This window comes from Pezoporus flaviventris, unplaced genomic scaffold (genome assembly GCF_033815535.1).
Source record: "Pezoporus flaviventris isolate CSIRO_AGI_PZ_B2104156 unplaced genomic scaffold, CSIRO_AGI_Pfla_v1 ptg000034l, whole genome shotgun sequence".
Taxonomy (NCBI): domain Eukaryota; kingdom Metazoa; phylum Chordata; class Aves; order Psittaciformes; family Psittacidae; genus Pezoporus; species Pezoporus flaviventris.
In genome coordinates, this window is record NW_026892582.1 from 1211571 (window position 1) to 1234500 (window position 22930).

The 22930-nt window shown below is 49.0% G+C and overlaps 1 protein-coding gene across 2 annotated transcripts in view; it reads left to right on the forward strand.

Annotated features, from left to right (window-relative positions):
* Positions 1-22930, forward strand: part of DNAH9 (dynein axonemal heavy chain 9) — a 127751-nt gene that overhangs the window by 32975 nt on the left and 71846 nt on the right. For both annotated transcript variants that reach the window (XM_061461934.1, XM_061461935.1), the window contains 6 exons: positions 1106-1248; positions 3822-3983; positions 5281-5514; positions 10922-11182; positions 12022-12447; positions 14306-14425. In XM_061461934.1, the coding sequence (XP_061317918.1) occupies positions 1106-1248; positions 3822-3983; positions 5281-5514; positions 10922-11182; positions 12022-12447; positions 14306-14425 (1346 nt within the window). The remainder of the gene's footprint in view (positions 1-1105; positions 1249-3821; positions 3984-5280; positions 5515-10921; positions 11183-12021; positions 12448-14305; positions 14426-22930) is intronic.

Below are 22930 nucleotides of genomic sequence, written 5' to 3' on the forward strand. Positions count from 1 at the left end.
GTGAGTAACTCCAGAGTTGACATATGTGGCTATAAATTGGCCATCTGGTATCAGCAGCAAACAAGCTCTGCCTGTGATGGGTTTTGTAACCAGGATTAAGAACAGGGGTTGTTGTGGAGGGTGGCGAGTAGCTCCCACCAACTCTGGTGTGGGTGACACAAACATCTCATGACTCGGGGTGAAGCTCTTCAGTGTCCTGCAGCAAGGGACAGACAGAGCAGCCTGGCTTTGGGATGTCCCGGTTGTTTTATGGTGGCTTTGAAGGGTGTTCTGTTGTAACTGTGGTTGCTGTGTGGGGGTCCAGGGACAGGGCAGAGTCCTCACTCAAGGTCCAGGGAGGAAGAGGCCCTGAAGGGATTGTGACTTCCCAGGATGTGAGCTCCTGCTGCCCAGGGAGTGCTCTGATGGCTTTGGCTGCTCTTGACTATCTGCATGCTTGTTTCACTTCTTAGCATCACCGAAGCAGCTGGAACAAAATACACATTTTAGTCTTTCTAATCAGTGAGCAGATTTCTCATGAGTGCATTACCTGAGTGATTAGTGTTCGTATTGGCACTATCTTGCTCAATAGCGATGGTTTCAATCAGATCAAAAGCCAGAAAGGAAGTGAATAGGTGATAAATTAAGGCCCCACTATAAAAATCCTGGTTTGGTACGTTTTTGGCAATCAGAACTATTAACTTCTAAAAGTTTTTCAAAGATTTGAAGATGTTTTGGTGGTCTGGGAGTAATTTGACCACTGCTGGACATGGTGTTGAACAACCTCAGGAGCTGGACGTGTAACACATTCATTTCCCAACCTAAAATGATTTCATGATCATGTATGGCCTGGTCAGTTTTGAATTATAATGGCTTTGTATTCTAATTAGCACTGTAGATCTGAAAAAAAATGGACTTTGTGTTCTTTGACTCTTTCTGCATCTTTTTACCTTGTGCTTTCATGAGGAAGTTTGCTCTCACAAGTGTTTCTTCATCAGCAGAGTGACCTGTGCCACCTTGCTGAGGCTGGAGCCCATGGGCGCCTCATGCAATGAGCTGCTTCCTTGTGCTCTGAGACCACAGCAAAACCCAGAGCAGAAAACCAACATGGGTCTTCTTTTCCTAGGTGAAATCCCGGATCTCTTTCCTGATGATGAAGTTGAAAGCATCATCAACAGTGTGAGGAATGAAGTCAAAGGCCGGGGGCTGCTGGACTCCAAGGAGACTTGCTGGAAGTTCTTCATAGAGCGCGTTAGGCGACAGTTGAAGGTGAGATGTTCAGAGGGAGTCTGTGTGCTCACCATCGACCTTGCTGCAGGGACACCACATGGGGACCCTTTGGGCTACCTTGTGGGGAGGTCAGACTGCAGCCTGGAAGGGTTTCCTGCCTGGTCATGAGCTGAGCTGAGGTTCTTGCCCCATGCAGTACTGAAGCATAGATAGGAAATGCTGGGTGTTGCCATCACTTGTTGGGCTTTAGAAAGTGATGGGGGTTGAAAGGCTGACAGCACCAGCCTTCCCATTTTCAGAGCCATGCGCAGGGATTCAGCGGGGGTACATCAGGACTGGGTCTTGCTGCTTGGAAAAACTGCACTGAGGGTCTTCATGTTGTTGGTAATTCCCAACCAGGGCACTGGGTGGGACACAGCATGCTTACGGGATCTCTTCCTCTCCAGCCCTGTAGAAAGGCCTTGTAAATATGTCCTAAGATCCCAGAACAGTTTCAGGACTTCCCAGGTATGCCCAGCATGTGGAGAAAGTACAGTGCAAGAGAGTTAGACTCTTCCAAAGGTATTTACCCATCTGCAGGACTGTACAGCGCTGTGGTGCCAGAGCAGGGAGCTAGCGACCAGGCAGTGAGTGAAGACTTGACTTTTGCTCAATGAAAGCATATCCTCCTCCTTCCTCACTGCTTGGTTGGTGTTGGTGTGACACGTTCACAGAGGTAGGGTGTCCTGTTCCCTTTTTGGTGTAGGTGGGTACACAGTTAGGATGGGGAAGAGCTGGAGAGTTGATTTGTGAGGGAAAATTCGAGGACCATACACAGTATAGAGGCCCAAGGAGATGGAATCCTGTCCTACTCCCTCTCTCTCTCAGCATAGACGGGAATTTCTGATGAGCACTGGTGCTGTTTTGTAGCTCTTAGAGCACCTTGATTGTCCTCTGCCTGGTTATATTCCTGTTCACTACTGAGGTACACTGGAAGGGCAGTGTGAATGTGATTTATTTGAGGCTGAGCCCTTTTCCTTGTCTGCCCTTCTCCTGAGCAGTGTGTTAGAGCAGATGGATGGGGTCAGCTGGGAAGTGCTGTTTATTCTCCCCAGCACTGTGTGATGGCATCATGCTCTGTGCAGAAAGCTGATCAAGCCCTTGCTGCCCAGGGCATGCTGGACTTTCAAGAGCAGCGTGGCCCAACAGAGCATGAGCACCAACACACCGGCCTCAGGGTCTTGAGAGAGAGCAGGGTAGGTGCGGAAGAGACCCGGAGAGTACCTGGAGAGCTTCCTGAAAGAGGAGCACAGAGGTGCCCGAGGCTTGTGCTTGAAGGTGTAAAAATGATTCAATGTGTCTGTCCCTTGTGTGTGAGCAAGCAGTGGCCATGTCAGAGGAGCAGTAGCTTTGAGTTCTCTTCTGAAATGAAAACAGAAGCAGTTTTGTTACAGGCTGGCTTTGACATCCTCTAAAAACCAGATCTTGGCCCATGGTGGAGGTGGTGACACCTTACGGAGATATCTGGGCTGAGAGCAGCCTGCCCCATGGTACTTGCAGGCCTGTGTATGCACTTACCAGCCAGGGCTAACAAGTGGGAGAGGAATGATGCATTGAGTGAGATGCGCTGCTGCCCACACTGGCCCTTGATCAGATACTGCTGCTTCATTGCACGTTGGCAACTTGTCTGTGTTCTTCTTTGTGCCAGATTAGCAGAGTTTGTAAATCCAAACCGTGACCAATGGTGGTTGCAGGTTTTGGTCCTTGGGCCTTATTTTGCTGTTAAAGCTGGTGAAGGGGCAGTGAAGAGGAAAGGTTCTTTGCCTTGACCTGTCTTTACACGCTGATGGGAAATTTCCTTCTGGAAAAGGGAGAGCTCATGCATCCATGAGAGGAGCTGAGCAGACTGGCTATGGGGGGCATGAGGCTCCCAGCCTGCAGGGCAAGGCAGAAGGGTAAGGGAAGAGCCCTGAAGACTGGGGGAAGGCGAAATGGTGCAGGAGGATGCTGAGCAGGGGGGCAAGAGCCCCTTGCCCAGAGATTCCCCACAGACCCACCCACACTGCACCGTTCGCTGCAACTCAGACTGAAATGAAAGCCTGGAAGGCAAAGGACTTGCTGTGCAAAACTGCACGTTCACAAATGGGTTTATTCCTGTGCTGCTTTGCGTTGAGAGTGCTCTATTTAAAAACAAAAACTTCTCATTCTGCTCAAAGGAGGTTTTGAGTTTGAGCCACCTCAATGCTGGCCTTCGGGGAGCAAAGCCAGGAGAGTTTAGATCCATTCGCTTTAATTTCTGCTTGCACCACTTGAATCTGGATGCCAGTTCCCTGCTGGGTGCAGCTTTGTGTCACTGCTAAAGCAGGGAACTGGGGTTATATTAAACCCCATCTGCAGCCTTGAAAGCGTGCCCATAGCAATGCTCAGCATTTAATTGGGTTCGTTGCGGAGGAAAAACGTGTTTACTGCTGGATTATGCCTTTCCCAGGCCAGGCTTGCTGGTGTGAAGTGCAGCGACTTGAGGACAGAGGTCGCTGGTGGTGGGGAAGTGGCTGGTAGAGCCCAGGCTGGGCTGGAGCCTGGTGCCTGCTCCCAGCCGTGTCTTCTCCCCTTCTCCTCCCCTGGCTCCGCAGGTCGCGCTGTGCTTCTCCCCCGTCGGCAGCAGGCTCCGTGTCCGCAGCAGGAGGTTCCCGGCCATCGTCAGCTGCGTGGCCATAGACTGGTTCCAGGAGTGGCCACGGGAGGCCCTCGAGTCCGTCAGCCTCCGCTTCCTGCGTGAGACAGAGGCCGTGGAGGTGAGCTCCTCACCCGCCACCATCCGAGCTTGGGTTCCTCTATGGGGTTCCTGTGCTGGCCACCCATGGGTGCACGGTGCTGGCAGCAGCCGCGTGTGGTTTTGTACCTCTCTTCCTGCAAGCAGTGCCTCACACTGTGAGGAGAGTGTTGCAGAGTCATAGAGTCATGGAATAGTTTGGGCTGGAAGGGTTTGCTCACCTTTATTGCCTTCCAACACTTACCCAGGACATCTGGGTGACTGTTTCGTGAGGAACTGCTGGTGCTCTGTTCACCTTCATTGAACCATGCTTCAAATATGGTCCATATTTCATACAACCACCTGACAGGAGGATGGAGCCAGGAGGGGCTGGGCTCTGCTCCCAAGGAACAAGGGATGGGACAAGAGGAAACGGCCTCAAGCTGCACCAGGGCAGGTTTAGATGGAGCTGAGGAACAATTCCTTCCCCAGAGGGTGCTCAGGCATTGGAACAGGCTGCCCAGGGCAGGGCTGCAGTCACCGTCCCTGCAGGTGTTCACACAGCGTGGGGACGAGGCCTCAGTGCCATGGGTTAGGGGTGGCCTTGGCAGGGCTGGGGTAAGGGTTGGATTGGATGAGCTTAAAGGGCTTTTCCAACCCAACTAATTCTACAGTTCTGTGTTTCTCAGAGAGGCCCATGGGCCTTAGCAGAGGTATGGCCATGGGCACCACACGTGTGTGCTTGGACGCTGATGGTATTGCCAGTGAAATGACTGCTTTGCTAACAAGAGGCACCTTACAAAGCAGTCCAGAAATAACCTAATGCTTATGATTATTGCAGGGAACTTTTCTCTTCGCTGCCGTGTCTGAGTGTCTGTAATTCTCAAGGGCAAATTATGTCAAGTTCTCATTGATGACAACCTGCTTCTAGACTAAAAGAGATTCATTTCTGTTTGTTTAGCTTTTCCGGGCAGGATTTAGAAAGAATAAAATCTACACTGCTTCTTTTTCCGAGTTTGCACTTTCCCCATTTGTACAGAAGAAAAGCCCAAATTTATACTTAAAAGGCTGTTATTTTGTAAAGCTAAATGCAAGAAAATCTGCCCGGAATGAGATAAAGCATGAGATAAAACGACATAAAGACAGGCATAAAGTACACGAGCAGTCAAAGTTATTTTAGAGATAAGAAGTGAAAAGGGATCAACTTAGATGTTACATCCTGGATTTTGCTGCAGCAGAATAAAAAGTTAATAAATTCCTTTCTATCCAGCACAGGAGTGTGTTATATATAGTTGTTCTGTTTCAAATAGTTTCTCCTTGTCTTCTTATCTTACCTTTAGGATTCACTGAAAAGCTCAATAAGCAAATTCATGGCCTACGTCCACACAAGTGTCAACGAGATATCCCGATTGTATCTGAGCAATGAGCGGCGATATAACTACACCACTCCAAAGTCATTCCTTGAGCAAATCAAACTATATCAGAATTTGCTTTTGAAAAAGGGCAAGGATTTAAAGGCAAAAATGGAGCGGCTGGAGAATGGTCTGGAGAAGCTCAAAAGCACCTCTGCACAAGTAAGCAAAGCCCTTGGGTTAAAAGCTGGTGGTTTTCCCTGTCTCTGTTAGGGACATCTCTGCATCCTGGTTTAGAGGAGAACTTTATGGGCTGAAACTGTACAAGGGGTAAAATCTATGTTAGATCTTGGCTTGAGCTGGGCTCCTGGAGGAGCAGAAGTGATGGTCTGTACTGGGAAGGAGAAAGAAGGAGAAGACAGGGCCCTCAGTGCCATGGGTTAGTGGTGGCCTTGGCAGTGCTGGGGCCGTGGTTGGACTTGATAATCTTAAAGGTCTTTTCCAACCGCGCTGATTCCATGTGTGTCCGGTCTCTGCTGTTTGGATGGTAACTGTGAGAGATCATGGTAAGTAAAAGGAGGTAGGGATCCAGTTGGCTGTGTGCATCTTCTTTTGATGGTTAAAAATCAGCTGTGCTGGCAAAATAGCTTATAAAATACAGGAAGATCAGTGATCTATGGATTTGCATCCAGGACATCTACAATAACTTCAGCAAAACCCCTCTCAAACTAAATAGAACATCCTTTTAAAATGAAGTTGATCATTTTCCCTTGCATTGTGCTATCCATCTTTAAGGAAAATTAATGCATGTCTGAAATGTGGATTAGCTGAAATGTGGATTAGCCATCCCAAAATCCCCCTGCTATAAAGCAACAAAAGTAGTTGTTCTGAGTATTTAACTGAGGTCTTTGCAGTGCACACGCTGCCTTTCAGAGCTTTGCTCTCTACCTCTGTTCCCAAACTCCTGCTTTTCTCTCCATTTCGTATTCTGTTCACTCTCACAAATGTTCATTTACAAGCTTCTACTGTGGCAAGTGGGCCTGTCCTGAAGTTGCTCCAAAGAAATGCGGGGGTTGACATGAATGGAGGACTAGCAGGTTCATCCCCTTCCTTATAGATCTTCTGGATAATGCTGGGAACATAAATCATGTCTCTCACACTCAGTAGGACACATGCCTTACTGGAGGGTGATGTATGGGCTTTATTAGTGCCTCTCACTTCAAGCATCTCACTTCAAGCAGTTGCTTCTTTCATGGTGAGGACAGATCTTTAGGGACACAGGAGGAGAGTAGGCATGTTTCATGTCCCCTTTGCAGGTTATAGCGTCTCCTATGTAAGGATGCAGCTAAGGATGAACAGCACCCACCACAACCAGCGATGCCAACCAAAGCAAGGAGTGCATGCCCTCAATGCAAAGCAGGCCTTACACCTTCCTTGCCTATAGAGGCAAATAATTCTGCTGACCTGTGGGACATTGCTGCTTTTGATGACACCCCAGTGGTGGACAAGATTGGTTGGGTCTGTTCTTCATTGGGAGCAACTGATGTAAAAATAACCTTTGAGAGGAGTCAGGTTCCTGTAGTGTCAGATATGGGGACCACTCTGTATTCTTCATGTATATCTTCATATGGGTGTTATGTAGGCAAGTGCTCTCTGATGAGCCATGAAACAGATTCTAAGTGGTGGTGGAGGACTGGGAGGAGACGGGGTCTTGTAGGTTTTGCGGTTGCAAGGCGAGAAGTGCCTATTTGTGAAGTTGATTAAGATGCAGAGCAGTGAGGACAAATATGTCAAATTTGAATCTAAAATTAACAGTGGGGGCCTAAAATTAAACACCTAAATTATCAGATGTGTGCAATTGTCAAAGCTGCTGTTGATTTGAAACCAGAGGGTAGATACTTACCAGTATTGGAAATCATACCAGAATGTTCAATCTTTCATATGGATTTAAAAGCCTGAACTTTATTTTCACCATGGAAATGACTGGTCTTGGTGCTGAGGATGTGACAAGTCTTCGGTCTCAGGTGTATCATCTCCAGGCTGTGTTCTGTAATGGATGCAACTCATGTATTCAAAGCAAAGGGGGAGGATTTTGATACCTGGGTATGGCCAGGTTGTGCCTGAACTCTGAGGACTAATGCTCCCATCAGCAGCATTCTCCAGATTCCTGCTGCTTGGATGCTGGGACACGTCAATGATGAGGTGTACGTGTTTGCATAAGCTGTTCAGTCTGGCCTCAGCATGAGGCCAGTACTTTGTGACTTTGCTGTTCCAGTTCAACGTAACCTCTCCCCTTCCTTTTACTCTGCTCCCCCTCACATGCTCTGTTTTTGTCTTTTGAGATCTGGACTTCTTTGAGCAGCTTCCCTCTAAAGAAACCTGTTTCGTTACCTTACAAGCCCAACCGTCCTTCCATGAAGGCAGTGGCTGTCCTCAGCACTCAGAGAAGCAAAAGCTGGCTTCCAGTTCCTAGGACATAACAGACGTGGAAGCCGTGTGGGATGAGTAATTTGTTTTTCAGAGGCTTGCTCTGAAGAGGTCAGCACTCTGCTCAGAGCTCAGCGTGAGTAATTTTAGGATGACTTGGGTTAGGATTGCATCACTGTATCCCAGATTCAGGTCTCACTTGCTCTATCAATTAATCGCTGACCTTTGTGAGGTATTTGGTGTTCTTGAAACAAGGCAAGGACAATCAGATAAAATGAGCCTGCTGGGAGCCTGCCCTCCAGCTTTTCTGTTCTTGAATAATTCTTCTTACGCTCTCCTGGTGTTAAGCAAGCACTTCTCCTTCCCTGTTGCAGTCATAGTACATCTAGGTACTATGAATCCCTTGAATCTCTCATTTGCTTTGCTCTTTCCCTTTCTACTTCACATTACTAATTGCTTAGCAGATTGTCATGGACTGAGGAAGCTGCTTACAGGTTTTCCATATTTCTTAGCACTGTCTGGGACAAAGTACTGTTTGTGTCCCATAATGATGTTCCATATGCTAAGGCACATGCTGGATCTGTCCACACCTTGATCTGGTGCTGCCTATGGGAAGGAGGTTCATAGTATTGTCTCTTCTTTTTGGGAGGACATTCTGCTATCATTTTCCATGCCACCTCAGGACCTCCTTGTACTGTTATTCCCTTGTAGCTCTTGCTTTCTTCTGCTTACCAGCTGCGTGTTACCCAAAAGGCATGTTCTGCCTTCACCAGTGTTGGCAGACACTGAAAAAGTCAATGGTGGTTTTCTGCCCTCCCCTGGATGTGGTGACAACTCCTTTTTGGGGTGTCTGGGTGGTGATTTACAAAGCACATGTCTGTGGCTGCTCCACAACACAGCGTGATCCAATGGGCCAGCCTGGTTTCGCTGTGGATGTGAGAGCAGCATTAAGAGGAGCTTGTTTGCTGGGGTGGAACTGGAAGAGTAAAGTCCATGAATGAACATTCCCTGTGTCACCTCCAGGGCCTCCCTAAGGACAGTGAGAGGTTATTGAGGTACAGCTCCCATTTCACTCTTGCCACTGCACAAACACTATTAAATTGTCCCCATCAGCTGTGTTTGAGCTTTAGCCTCACTAGGGGAAAGAGTTGTTTCCTTTCATGATGCAAAGTTCTGCTGTAGCTAGGGGGGCTGGAGGTCACCATGTGTCCCTCAGTGTGGTGAGGTCTGTTGGTCCAGCAGAGCCTTAGGACACATAACTTGCATCCTTTCCACTGGGAATGGAACCCAAGCCTGGGGCTGGGCAGGGGCCTTCACTGTAACATACACATCTGGGCTTCCAAATATCTTTCTCAGGCAAAGCCTTATGCAGCCTTTTGCTCTTTTCAGTCCTGACAATGTTGGAGCAAGTCCTTTTCCCTTCCATTGCTCATGTGCTTGGCTGAAAGCAGGTTTTGTCAGGGCACTTCCTGTTCTCACAGGCTGTGCCTGGGCTGAGTTTACATCTGCTCATTCTGTTCAGTGCTCGTGGGTTTTAATCCCTGGCTTGTTTTGTCGTGGTCGTGTCAACCCCTAAAGCCCCCATCTGCATGTGTACCCAGCACATGAGTACTGATCTGGGGGCAGAAGGTCGCAAGCCTTATCTGTCATCAGCAAAACTTCCCTTTCCTGCCATCCCTGAAAGCCTGGAGCTGAGCAAGGAGCCGGCGCTGAGTTTGCCAGCTGAAGGCATTATGTGCCATGAGCCCGGAGTCATTTGGATTTAGAGTCGTGTCTTTGTCCTGGTGAACACAGCATTGTAGTGGCAGGCAGCAGGAGCTGACAATGGCTCAACTACACAAAGAGACTGCAGAGAAACCGCTCTCCACTTCAAGCTGAGGCCAGACGTCACAAGCTTCAGGTTATAGGATTGCAAATTGTGCTCTCTTTGGGTAGGAAGATGGAATTATCAACAAAAGCAAGTGTCCAACTTCCTTTCTAGTGAGTATTTTATGTAAGTAAAGATGTACCCCGGGAGCTCCAAGCAGCCCTTTATGGGCCTGACAGCAGGGCAGTGAAAGCCTCTGTGGTCTGCATAAAGCCCATGTGAAGTCATGGGAAGGGGTGGGTTTAGGAAGAGACTTTGTCTTCAGGTGAGCTGGTGTGAGCTCCTGCACCATGCAGGTCCTTCCCCCTGTCCCCACCCCACCTTTCTGGGTGTGAGCAGGTGCTCGGTGGAGCAGTGTGTGAGGAGCTGCCACCACTGCCATGTGTCCTGATGGCTGACCAGGAGATCTTTTCTCAAGCTCACGTGATATTGCATTGTAAAGCCCCTTGAGCCCTGCACCCTCTGACAAGGGCTGTACCTGGCAGCAGATCCCAGCCATGATCTTCCTGGTGTGAAAAATGCCCTTCCCATCACAAGTGTGTAGGACCTGATGGTTCCGAGGGAAGTCACGGGGTGCTGCCTCTGCCCTGTGTGTGTGGGGCAGAGGATGGAGGGGTGGGGGAGAGGCAGGGTGCACAGGTACCTGGTGCACAGGTCCTTCACATGCTCTGTTCTGCCAGTGTCAAGGTTGGGAAGCAATAGGAAGGGTAGCTGGGTTGTACCATGTCATCTCCACAGCAGAACACACATGCACAGCGCTTGCACGCTGCCTTTACTGGGACTGTGATTTAACATCACATCTCATGTTCAAAGCTGGATGTGCTTGGCTTTACACTGAAAGAACCTTCCTTGCCAATGCCTGGTCTGTGGAGAGGCTCCTGGGCTGTACAGAAGTAATCCCAGGGCATAATCCCTGCATCCATTTCAGGTACACCTGAAATTAAACCTTTTGCCTACTTTCCATTGGATTCTGCTCAAAGCCACGTTCGCGTTGCCCTGGCAGCTGAGCAGGGATGGGACAACCTCCTCAACAGCTCATCCTGCTGGTGCTGGTGTCTCCTCTGCTGGGTTTCCCACCACTAGCAGGCTGCTCTGGTGTACAGGCCATGCCCATGGGCACTTCCAGCTGTGACCCAAGCATCATGAGCAGTAGGATCCTGCTTACAGCCAGAAATTCTGCTTTTCTGTGCTCCCAGGGCATCGTCTGCTTCACACACAGGCCAGCCATGCTTTTGGGTACCACTTAGCCCCTTCTCAGGTGTGAGCCTGTGCTGCTGGGCGGGGGGGAATAGGTTGGTGGATATCCGTGTTCCCACGTGTGTTTCTTCCCTCTAGGTGGATGAGCTGAAGGCCAAGCTGGCAGCCCAAGAAGTGGAGCTGAAGCAGAAGAATGATGATGCTGACAAGCTGATCCAGGTGGTGGGGGTGGAGACGGAGAAAGTGAGCAGGGAAAAGGCCATCGCCGATGAGGAGGAGCAGAAGGTGGCACTGATCGCCCAGGAGGTGGAGCAGAAACAGAAGGACTGTGAGGAGGACCTGGCCAAAGCTGAGCCTGCCCTGGCAGCTGCCCAGGCTGCTCTGAACACCCTCAACAAGGTAGGGTGAGGATTCCTGTGGGAATCCAGATCTCCCCTCTGCTTTGGGGGGGGAGAGGACATCTGATGGTTGCGAAAATGCCACCAACTGGTGCCATGAGGGAAGAGGGCAGAGCTCCTGTTACCTGGTCCAGCAGCATGGCACTCACTGAGGACCTGGCTTGTCCTCTTCCCGTGGTGCCAGAGGCTCTTGCAGTAAGGAAGGAAACCAGCACCCCGTGCTGCCCAGGTCTTCCTCAGTGTCCTGACCAGGACAGCAACATCCTTCCTCCCATTCAGGGTCATAGAGTCACCATTCCTGTCATGTCATGGAAGTGCTCTTTCCCTAGAGAAGATGCCAGGGTACCAGCTCAGCATCCGAGTTCCACAGAGATGCAGGCTCTAAAGACTGGCTGTTCTGCTGGAGCCCTCTCAGCACCCTGAGCAGCAGCCCCACCACATGTGAGGCTAGGGAGAGCCCATGTAGTATGTGCTGAGCTGCGCAGGGCACACGGGGTGGAGAAGGGCATGTTGGGGGGCTTATCTGTGCTCATGGTTGGCTCCATGTCATTGAGCTTGTTCATAAGAGACATTTTACACTGGATGCTGCGAGGGCTGGAGCAGCTCTGCTCTGGAGCCAGGCTGAGAGAGCTGGGCTGGGTCAGCCTGGAGAAGAGAAGGCTCCTGAAGGGGAGACCTGAGAGCAGCTCCAGTGCCTACAGGGGCTGCAGGAAACCTGGAGAGGGGCTTTGGCCAACCCAGTTTATCAGATTGATAGCTTGGAAGCCTGACTCTGTTAGTGGCAAAGCAAAAGGAAAGCCCATTCATTTTTGTCTAACAGCCTCGTTTTCCCCTTTGCAGAAGAACCTGACAGAGCTGAGGTCCTTTGGGTCACCACCTTCAGCTGTCAGCAATGTCACCGCGGCAGTGATGGTGCTGATGGCTCCGGGAGGAAGGATTCCCAAGGACAGGAGCTGGAAGGCAGCGAAAGCCTCCATGGCCAGGGTGGATGGCTTCCTGGACTCCCTGATCAAGTTCGATAAGGAGAACATCCATGAGAACTGCCTCAAAGCCCTTCAGCCCTATCTACAAGACCCCAAGTTCAAGCCTGAATTCGTGACCACCAAGTCCTTGGCCGCGGCCGGGCTCTGCTCCTGGGTGCTGAACATCGTGCGCTTCCACGCCGTGTTCTGCGAGGTGCAGCCCAAGAGGCAGGCGCTCAGCAAAGCCAACGCGGAGCTGGCGGCTGCCCAGGACAAGCTGGCCAGCATCAAGGCCAAAATCGCTGTGAGTGCTTGCCCCGTGGTGGCACCCATCACAGCAGTCGCTGCTTGGGGAGAGAGCTCTGCTTTGTTTCTCTGCGCTTGTGGGATTTTAAGGGCAGGGAGGGGATCACAGAATCACAGAAGGGTTGGAAAGGGCCTTAACATCATCCAGTTCCAACCCCCTGCCATGGGCAGGGGCATCTTCCGCTAGAGCAGCTTGCTTCAAGCCCCTGTGTCCAACCTGGCCTTGAAATTAGCCTCTAATTCTCACATCTCAGATGTAAAATAGTGCTGGGGAACTTATTCTGTGCCTTTATGCTGCTTGTTTCCAAAGCTTTTAATGCCTGAACTTTATGATGATGTTAAAGCAAATGACAATCTCTGGGTTGGTTACTGCTACTCCACTGGCGTGCTCTTACAAAACTACCCAGTTTAGGTGCGTTTTCCCCTCTGCACATGGGTAATGAGACACTGCTCAGTGTGGGAGATGTATGGGGAGGTATATCCTTGCTTACCAAGCTGGGGTATCTTGGATAGCCTCACTGATGTGAGACTAATTCATACCTGCTCACATCAAGGCCCTGAGCTGTCACATACCCCTTTTTTAGTAATAAATGAGACTGTTGTGATTGTCAGAAATATTGAGTGCCTTTCCCTCTGCTTTGTCTGCCTGGGAAATACGTTTGCTGTGACTCTGGGGAGGGGAGATGTAGAAGCAAGATGTATACTCCCAGTTGCACACAGATGTATGTGTCTGTGGGGTACTGCAGGTGTCATCTGTTCTTCATAGCTCATAGGTACCCATTTATCAGACCGTGCTTGTGTAATGGGATTCTATATATACAAGTGTACGTCTGCACGTACATTCTTATGCTTGCAGAAACAGAACCTTTTTGTGTTATTAATTCCAAAGCAGGTCAAGGAGAGACAGCTTTGTGTTCCCCAGTATCCAAGAGAGCTACAGATGCCCAATATGATCCTTTTCCATTTCCAGCTTTGTTTCTGGTGGTAGCTCAACCAGTGTTAAAGTGATTTACAAGCAGTTTAGCCTTAAGCAGTTTGCATTGGGTGCAGATAAAATCAATTATTACTTTTCTTATCAGAAGTGAGATGTTCCAAGTGCTCATGGGAGCTCCTGATTTGGTTTAGACCAGAGTGTGAACAGCTCTGTCCAAGCAAAGGGCTTTTTTCTTCCAGGTGGTTTGGGCCCTTTCTGCCCCTTCTCAGCCCCAAAGCACTTTGCAGCCAACCTGCATGTGAGATGGTCCCAGCTAGTGCTGGTTGGGCTCCTCTGCAGGAACCTCCCAGGGGACACGCTCAGGAGCAGAACAGTTTTATTGATTCCCTTGTTATATTCCCTTCTAGAAATAGGGTGTGAGAGGAATGGCTTGGACATGGTTCAATACCTGCAGCTGCCCAAGGCATCCCCTGGGGACTTGAGCACAACTTGGTGAGGCAGCCTCAAGGGCTGCACTGGGACCAAGGGAGCTGCAGCATCAGGAAACATGGAGTGCTGTTCTCTCAGCTGCCCCCTCACTGTTCAGCTATAGCACCGGTCATTCATACTTGGTCTCAATGGGACCCCCTTTCCCAGTTTAAATTCACACTAGGGCAGAGCCCCACATAAAGGAGCTTTACGTGTTCTTTGCCTTGGCCCTGTGCTGAGGATGTGAATTACAAGCACATAAAATAACACAGCACATCACTGCTCTGTGCTGGCTCCTGATGCCACAACAACTGCCTAGCGGCTGCACCCTGGGCAGTGATGGTGCTGCGTGTGGTGGTGGAGCTTGGCCGGCACTGCCCATGGGGTGAACGGTCTCTGGGGAAGGGTTTTCCTTCAAACTGTGCTCTTCTTGTCTCCCTGTCTGCATGCGCAGCGCCTCAACGAGAACCTGCGGAAGCTCACAGCCAAGTTTGAGAAGGCCACTTCAGACAAACTCAAATGTCAGCAAGAAGCTGAAGCCACAGCGTGTACCATCGCGCTTGCAAATCGCCTGGTGAGTGTCAGCAGATGCAGCTCCCGTGGCATGAATGGGAGGTATCGGGTGCTGCTGCGATGTGAACCACGTGCACGCGGTACGTGACATCCTCTCCTTTGTGGGGAATGCATTTCCTGCCCTGCAGCGAGCTTCAGGAATGGAAATGATTTTGCCTTGGCTCTTTGCATCCACTGCTCGTGTTTAAAGAGACCAGTTGTACTCTCTTCACAGCTCTCATCTCCTTTCTGTTACCTGAATGTGTGATCAAGTACTGATGGGCCCAAACTGGGTGACTTAAACATCGGATGGGTAAAATAAAGGTGGGAATATGCCAGTAGCTTTGCAGGTTCTGGACTGAGAAGCAGTGATTAGCCCCATAAAAGCAGTATCTGTCCCTGTTCTCAGGCCATCAGTATGCATCACCTGTTGTATCTTCATGCAGCCCCCTTGTCTTCAGTGGGGGCAATGCCCTTGGCATTGCTTCACCCATTAAAGACTGAGAGATGGCAGCTACTGGTCCCACTGTCCTCTCAGCTGGAGCCTCAGCTCACATCCAGTGCTGCCATTACCCATAACAACCTTGTGCTTTGGCTTCTGCACTGGCTGTTAGCTTGGAGCAAGCCACATTTCCTCCTAGCAAAGAAACAGACTGCAGGAGACTGTCCCATGCATGAGCTGTGCCTGGGGGGGTTGGAGTTGGTTCTAGCAGCCAGATCTGCTGACTCAAGCTCACCCTCCAGCACCCAAAGGCAGCATTGACATCATCTGCATGGAGAACCTCAACTCTTCTGTGCTTTCAAAACATCTGACTCGCTGTGCCTGCAGGGGCTGGAGCAGCTCTGCCCTGGAGCCAGGCTGAGAGAGCTGGGCTGGGTCAGCCTGGAGAAGAGAAGGCTCCTGAAGGGGAGACCTGAGAGCAGCTCCAGTGCCTGAAGGGGCTGCAGGAAACCTGGAGAGGGGCTTGGGACAAGGGATGGAGGGACAGGCCAAGGGGAATGGCTTTAATCTGCCAGAGGGGAGACTGAGATGAGCTCTGAGGCAGAAGCTCTTCCCTGTGAGGGTGCTGAGGCGCTGGCACAGGGTGCCCAGAGAAGCTGTGGCTGCCCCATCCCTGGCAGTGTTCAAGGGCAGGTTGGACACAGGGGCTTGGAGCAAGCTGCTCTAGTGGAAGGTGTCCCTGCCTGTGGCAGGGGTTGGAGTTGGATGAGCTTTAAGGTCTCTTCCGACACAAACCAATCTGTGAGTCTATGATAAGATGCAGTTAGCAGTAAGGACTCCTATGAGTACAGATTAGGCAGTGCACTCCCAAGTGCCCTTCCTCCCAGGAGCAGTGGAGATAAAGAGAGTGTACTCAAACCAGTCTCTTTACCAAGAGGCTGTACCTGTATGTCCAGGAGAGTGTCCTGGCCTGTCTGATTGTATTCAGGGATGGGGATTCATCTCTGTCTTGTTGAAGGTGCTTCTGCTGGTGGAGCTGGTGGCAGGTAAGTCACAGTACAGAAGTGATGCTGAATCCAAGTTTCTCTGCTCGTTTTATCAGCTCCTGGCTGTGTTGGGCTGTAATTTATATGTAAAGTATCTGTTTGTACCTATCCCAGTGCAGATAAGGAAAAACAGCAGAGCAGTGAAGCCTATTGCTTGGGATATGGAGAGTTGTGCTCAGTTCTCTATCTCCTACCCTCAAACCTTGTAATGTGACCTTCAGCTTTAGCTGGGATTTTCAGAGCTGTCCAGATTTCAGGTGGGTTTTCATGGGCATGTTGTGGGGCATCAAAGTGCTCCAGGAACTTCTCTGTTCACCCATTACATGCTTAGGTACTGGGGAACTACTAAAAAACCCCTTTTGTCTTGAATTTCTGCATGCTTCCTTTGAAAACAAATGCAGCCAGGACTGTGATAGACTCAGATGTAAGGGGTCAAAGACAAATAGCAGATAAGTCCCCTCCTGTTCTGATGCAGATCTCTTATGCAACCACCAAAGAGGTTTGATGCTTTCATGTTCTTCAGGTTAAGCCTCACTGGATGCTTCCCAAGCCTTTAATTAAGACAGGGAAGTATCTTTTCCATTTGAAAGAGCCGTTTCTGGGCAGATTTTGCAGGATGAGTTATTTCCCTGTGTTTTTCCACAGCCTAAAAACATCCAGTTTAGCATGGGATGTGAAGGTAGATTGTGTCCCACTTAGGAGTGAGTAAACACTAAAGAAGAAAATGTTTCATGAAAAAGAAACAGAGAAATGATGGTTTCAGTTCTTTTCATGTAAGTATATGTGTGTATAGAAGTGTGCTTTGCACTGAATAGGGCTTAATTTCACCTCGATTAGTACCACTGTAACAAACAGAACACATTTTCTTAACAGTGCCTGCTTAGCATGTGAATTCTTGGCTTAAAGCATGAATCTTCAGTCAGGTTCAGCGAGCTGGGCTGGGTCAGCCTGGAGAAGAGAAGGCTCCTTATGGGGAGACCTTAGAGCAGCTCCAGTGCCTGAAGGGGCTGCAGGAAAGCTGGAGAGGGGCTTGGGACAAGGGATGGAGGGACAGGCCAAGGGGAATGGCTTTAACCTGCCAGAGGGGAGACTGAGCTGAGCTCTGAGGCAGAAGCTCTTCCCTGTGAGGGTGCTGAGGCGCTGGCACAGGGTGCCCAGAGAAGCTGTGGCTGCCCCATCCCTGGCAGTGCTCAAGGGCAGGTTGGACACAGGGGCTTGGAGCAAGCTGCTCTAGTGGAAGGTGTCCCTGCCCGTGGCAGGGGTTGGAACTGGGGGAGCTTTAAGGTCCCTTCAACCCAAACCAGTCTGTGAGTCTATGATAAAGAAAAATTGTGGAGTTTGGGTTTTTGTTTTTTTTTTATGGGGGGGTGCTTATCTCTGTTAACAAAATTGTCCTTGTAAAGGAAAACAAGCAGGTATTTTATCGAGAGTCACTTGTGATGTCCGTTCGTACATGATCTTTTCAATGTAATCATTTCCTGTAAAAGAAAGATTTTGGATTCTGAAATGGAGCTAAACCACAGGAATGAAGTTTGGAAAAGCTTCCTTTGGTTGCACTTCAGGTTGGGATGGTGTGTGGGTTAGTCTGCGTTCTGATAGCACTGAATGTGTGTCCCAGGCTGCATCATCTCAGTCAATCAACAAGGATATGTTTGCTTTTAATCATGTTCTTTATCTCCCTCATTAACTGGGCCAGGGTCAGGGTCATCCCCTGCTGTACTTACTGATGTGCTTTGCTGGTGCTGAACTATATCCTCAACTGTAAAATACCTCAGTGTGTTTTCCACTTGTTAAGGCACAGTCTTGATTTATTCTGTGTAGCAGTTCAGCTGCCTTGGCTTCAAAGCCTCGCAGTTCCTTTCCTCCTGAAGTTCCTTGGATGCACAAGGTAACCGGTTTTGGAAAGAAACCTTTCCCTTTCCTGGCTTCAGGAGAACAACAGCAGCAACCTTTGAACTCTTGAAACCATGAAAGCCTTTAGGAAGTGGTTGTGCTCAAATGGGTTTGGTGTTGCATGAAGGGGAGAAACCCTGCGTGGCTCTGCCCGGACATCAGTGGGTGATGGTGACTGCTGCCAGAGTTATTGCAGTCTTTTATAGATACTTAAGTTAGGATGTTTAGTGAGCGGGTTTCAAGTCTCTCATCGAAGCAAACTGAAAACAGTAAAAGGAAACCAGAGGATGCGTTAAGGTGCAGCCTGATCTGGCATCAAGGGAACTCTGTGGAAGAGGTGGTTTGATGTTTTGGGGCAGATGAAGGACATCACTGGGCTTTCTGCTTTGATTACATTGCTGTTCTTCAGCAGCAGCTTGTTGAGGTTTATAAGCATTTTCATTTGATGGAATTTGGACATCTGCTCAAGTATGGGGCATTACTGTAGTGGGGGACCATGAGCAGTCATGTCCTCCTGTGCTCCCAAAGATGATGTCCAAGGATGCTGGGAGGCAGTTTTGCTCTGTGTTTGAAAGTGTGGAGAGCTTCCCCACATAGCATCTGCCTGTGCACACAAATGAGACAGGGTGAGCATTGTTCTCTCCATAGTTTGCCAGTGTTGTTGTCTTCTGTCCCCAGATGCTGCCAGGATGCACTCTTCCCCAGGCTGAAACACAGAATCATACAATAGTTAGGGTTGGAAGGGACCTTAAGATCATCTAGAACACCCATTGCTTTCATCATTAGAGATAAAGCAGGTGGAAATAAATCTTCCTGCAACTAGGATCACACAAAATGAAGTGTCATACAGCTGGCATAGTCTTTGCAGTGCTGAGGAAGATGTGTGCTGGGCAATGCCCTGGGCTCAGCTAGAAGAAAGCGGTGTGGTTTTTACTGATCTCTAGCTGGTAAACATCATCTGCTGGGTAAAGCGTTCAGCCTGATAGTCATAAACACTGATAACAGATAAGAGGCTGAGAGCTCTGGGATGCCAGCATCAACCCTGAGCTTTTATAAGGCAGAGAAGGCTGGTGTGGGATTGTTTGTGTTCTGGTTTTATCTATGGCTTGCTGAGAGATGAGGATACGAACAAACACACAACCACACAAAGCGCTACTGAGTCTCCTGTTGTTCTGAACAATGCACAGTCTAAAAAAGGAGTGTGATAGCAAACAAGGGTAGAAAGCCAGGTGTCATCTGCCCTGTTCAGTGTCTGCTGCTGCCACATCTCTGAATGCAAGGATTTGGAACGAGATCTGTGTGCTGCTTAGAGCTCTTGTAATGCTGCAGATAGATAAGGCTCAAAACCTCACTTTCTGCTGCTCCCTCAGTCCCAGCCCCCTTAACCCTACCCAGCTGTTCCAGAAAAACACTGGAGAAGATGCAAAGACATAGCAGCCCCGTTTAGTAGTGCATGAGCAACCCAACCAATGCTTCCCGTAGAGACCTCCATCGCCCTTGTCTTGGGACTGGAGTGTAGATGGAGGAACTTCACCTCCAGCTTCCACCCTGAGGCTCGGAGCTGTGGTTAGTTTTCTGGAGGGGATTTTCACCTCTTGCTGCCACAGTGAGGGCTTTAACTTCCCTCTTGCATGGAACTTTTTGCAACACAACTAGAAACACATTGCACAGACACAACCGCATCAAGCCTCAGGACCTGCAGGCAGCATTAGCCCCTGCTGAGCAAAGTCATCCAGACTAAACCCTGAAACTCTTGTGTCTCATTTCATATGGGAGATGAGCATGGGCTGTTGGCTCAGACGCTTGCCTGGAGCTGAAACCTCTGAATGAATACTCCCTGGGCTCCTGTTTGAAGCTTTAATGGGGGAGAACATGGCTCTTCCCAGCAAAGAGAGAAAAGTAACTCTGGATTCTCTGCACACAGCAAGGCACAATTGCCAGGGGTCTCTGTTTACTGTGGATCATGTGGAAATTATTAGGATCAGGGATGATCTAAAAGTCTGGGTAAGGCCAGGGTTACTTCTGCTGGTGGGAGCTTGTTGGGAGAGGAGGAGAAACACTTGGTCCCTGGAAAATCAGCTGTCTCTGCCTGTGGCTGGGATATGAGCTGCAGCATTTGTATTGTGGGTTAACGGAGAATCTATTCACTTAGAATGGACATCCAAGACATCCAAGAAGTCACCTATGTGACTGTGGGCAAAAATAATTCTCAGTCTTGGAAATAAAGACATTTGAGGCTGTATGAAGACCACACCTAACTGAACACAGGTAGTGTTGCTTTGGATTAAAAAATGAATCAAGGGGATGAAGACAAGTTGAACCTTAGAGTGCCCTCCTCTTAGTTTGGCATCTCATGAACTTAGATGACTTAAGGAAGATGCTCTAGGACCTAAGGGACGGGAACCAGGGAATACCAAGGGGTTTGTGCACCAGAGGATGGCTGCTGGGCGGTATTAGTGAGTGGATATGTGCTAATGCAGCAGATGAAATACCATGATGAGAGACGCAAAGTAATGCGTGCAGGGCAAGTGAGCTGTAATCATGCATTTCCATTGATGGGTTCTAATTGCACTATTGTCACTCCCAGAAGAATTCGTGGAGTCATTGCAGAGAAACAGCAGTGTAGCACTGGAGGAAGGAAGGCAAACTGAGTATTAGCAATTGGTAGGAAAAAATCAGGAAGCAGAAGTTAAATGATCATTGATTCGGATCTGTCGTGCTCATCTATCAGCAGCTTTCATGCTGAACCCAGTCATCTTAGCCCAAGTCAGAAGGCTGTAGGCGACGTAGAAAACCTACCACAAAGTTTATAATCACTTTCCTATGTGAAGAGGGGAAATGAATTAGAACTCTTCATTTTGGAGAAGAGATGGGACAGAAGCCTATACAATGAGGACTGGTTTGCAGAAGGTGGGTAGGGAATGATTGTTCACTATCCCCCATTATCAAAGAGCTAAAGATAATAAAATGAGATGGCCTTTTATTTGCCACTTCCTAAATAAAAAGGATTCCAATGACTTCTATAGGATCTGAGGTGGAAAGCCGGAGGAAGTGGACCTCTGTGCGCTCTGTTCCTGGAACTGAGATGAATGATAGTTTAGGTATAATCCTTAAGAGTAACTGCTCGCTTGAAAGTAGTGCTTTGCTTTTTCAACAAGTAGGATCATGTGAAGAACAGATACGGGGCCTCAGACCAGGGTCTGCCCAGCTTCAGCTGGACTCCAGCAAATGCCCAGGTCAGAGGAGGAGCAGGGCAGGTATATCCCATGCTGCCTGATCCCTGATACTTTCCAGCCTTCATATGCTCCACTTTAAAGAATCCATGATAAGACAGAACTATAAGAATGAAAACATAAAACTAAGAATTCCTGCAGATAAAGGGGAAGCATGACTGTAGTTGAAGTAACTGGATGGTTTGGGTAAGGGAAACACAGGAATAGAATGGAATTTGGTAATACAAGATGCAGACATGTACCTATGGATTTATAACAGATTGGTTGTCTCTAAACCAGGAGCACATTGGTAGCAGCCAGTGAGGACCGCTTGAATCTGTTCAGGCTGTAACCTAGGGAGAGCTCTGAGGTTGAATATGGCAAAGAAGACCCCGCAGCCTCTCTGCTCCTGGAAGGAAGCAGGCTGTGAGAAGCCTGGTTCACTGGTTCACTGGATCAAAGGGGCAGATTTGACAAGGCAGAAAGGCCACCAGAGGTATTTTAAGAGGTGTCTGTTCGTCCTTTGTTCGTCAGAAGAATCACAGCAAGCTGGATGAGCTGGTGTGTAAACAGGTCACACAGCTCCTCAGTAATACAATGATGGAGGCTGTCTATAAAGCATTGTAAAAATGATACAGAGTGGTGGAGGTGTGAAATGCGGGGCAGATAAATGTGAAGTAATGTCTATTGGAAAAATCAGGTTTCACTTTTCATGCCCTGCAAGGTGATGCTGAATTATCATTCAGGAATGAAATGATGCACTTAAGAGTTCTGTGAATATGAGCTCTGTGCTCCCAGAGGCAAGAAATTCCAAACCCAGGCCAAAATGGAACGTTAGGGCATTTAGGAAAAGAAGAGAGAACAAAACAGAGCAGAATCACAACCTCACAATACAAATACATTCTAAATAAATCTTGCTGTACTTCTGCCTGCTTCCCTGTACCTCAAAGGATGTGGTAGAATGGGAAATGGTGCAGGAAAGGTAACAATGAAAAGAAACCAGATAATAAAGATTGCATCATTCAGTAAAGAATTGCAAGGAAATGGATTGCAAGGACAATCAAAAGGCTGCTTCCTTGTGAGGAGTTGTTGAATAGGGTAAAGCTCTTCAGCCTCAAAAGGAGACGGCAGAGGGGGTATCAAGGGCTTGAAATCATAAGTGGTACAGAGCAGGTGACGTGAAGATGGTTCTTCACTGTTTTTCCACTGTGTGAATGGGTTTTAGCAATTGAAAAGTTCCGGCTGCTCATCAAAGGATGTACCTTTTTAACAGAGAGCATTGCTAGTCTGCCTGTCTCCTGACCACAGGATGCTGGAGATGCCGAAAGGTTGGTTTGTATCCGTGGCAGCTGAGACTCAATCATGAAGGAAAAAATCAGCAGTAGCTGTTAAGCACACAGATATAAACTCTGTTTCTGAAGGTCCTTAACCTCTAATTGTGGGGAGGTGGGAGATTGTCATGAACTAGCATTACCACATGCTCATTTGTATGGTCTTCCCAAGTCGGCTGCTGAGGGCTGTTGTCAGGAGACAAGATGCCAAAGGAGGTGGAGCTTAGGTCTGGCCTGGTAGAGCTGTTCCTGTGATTATGGATTTCAGAAGAGAAGAAAATTAACTTCTTTTGCTTAGCCAAGCAGAGCACATTGCCTGGAAAATGATGGCTGCTTATAAAACCTGGAGGTACCCAAGAGGGTGAGAGGCGAGCTTTTCCCAAGGAACAAGGGATGGGACAAGAGGAACCGGCCTCAAGCTGCACCAGGGCAGGTTTAGATGGAGCTGAGGAGCAATTCCTTCCCCAGAGGGTGCTCAGGCATTGGAACAGGCTGCCCAGGGCAGGGCTGCAGTCACCGTCCCTGCAGGTGTTCACACAGCGTGGGGACGAGGCCTCAGTGCCATGGGTTAGGGGTGGCCTTGGCAGGGCTGGGGTAAGGGTT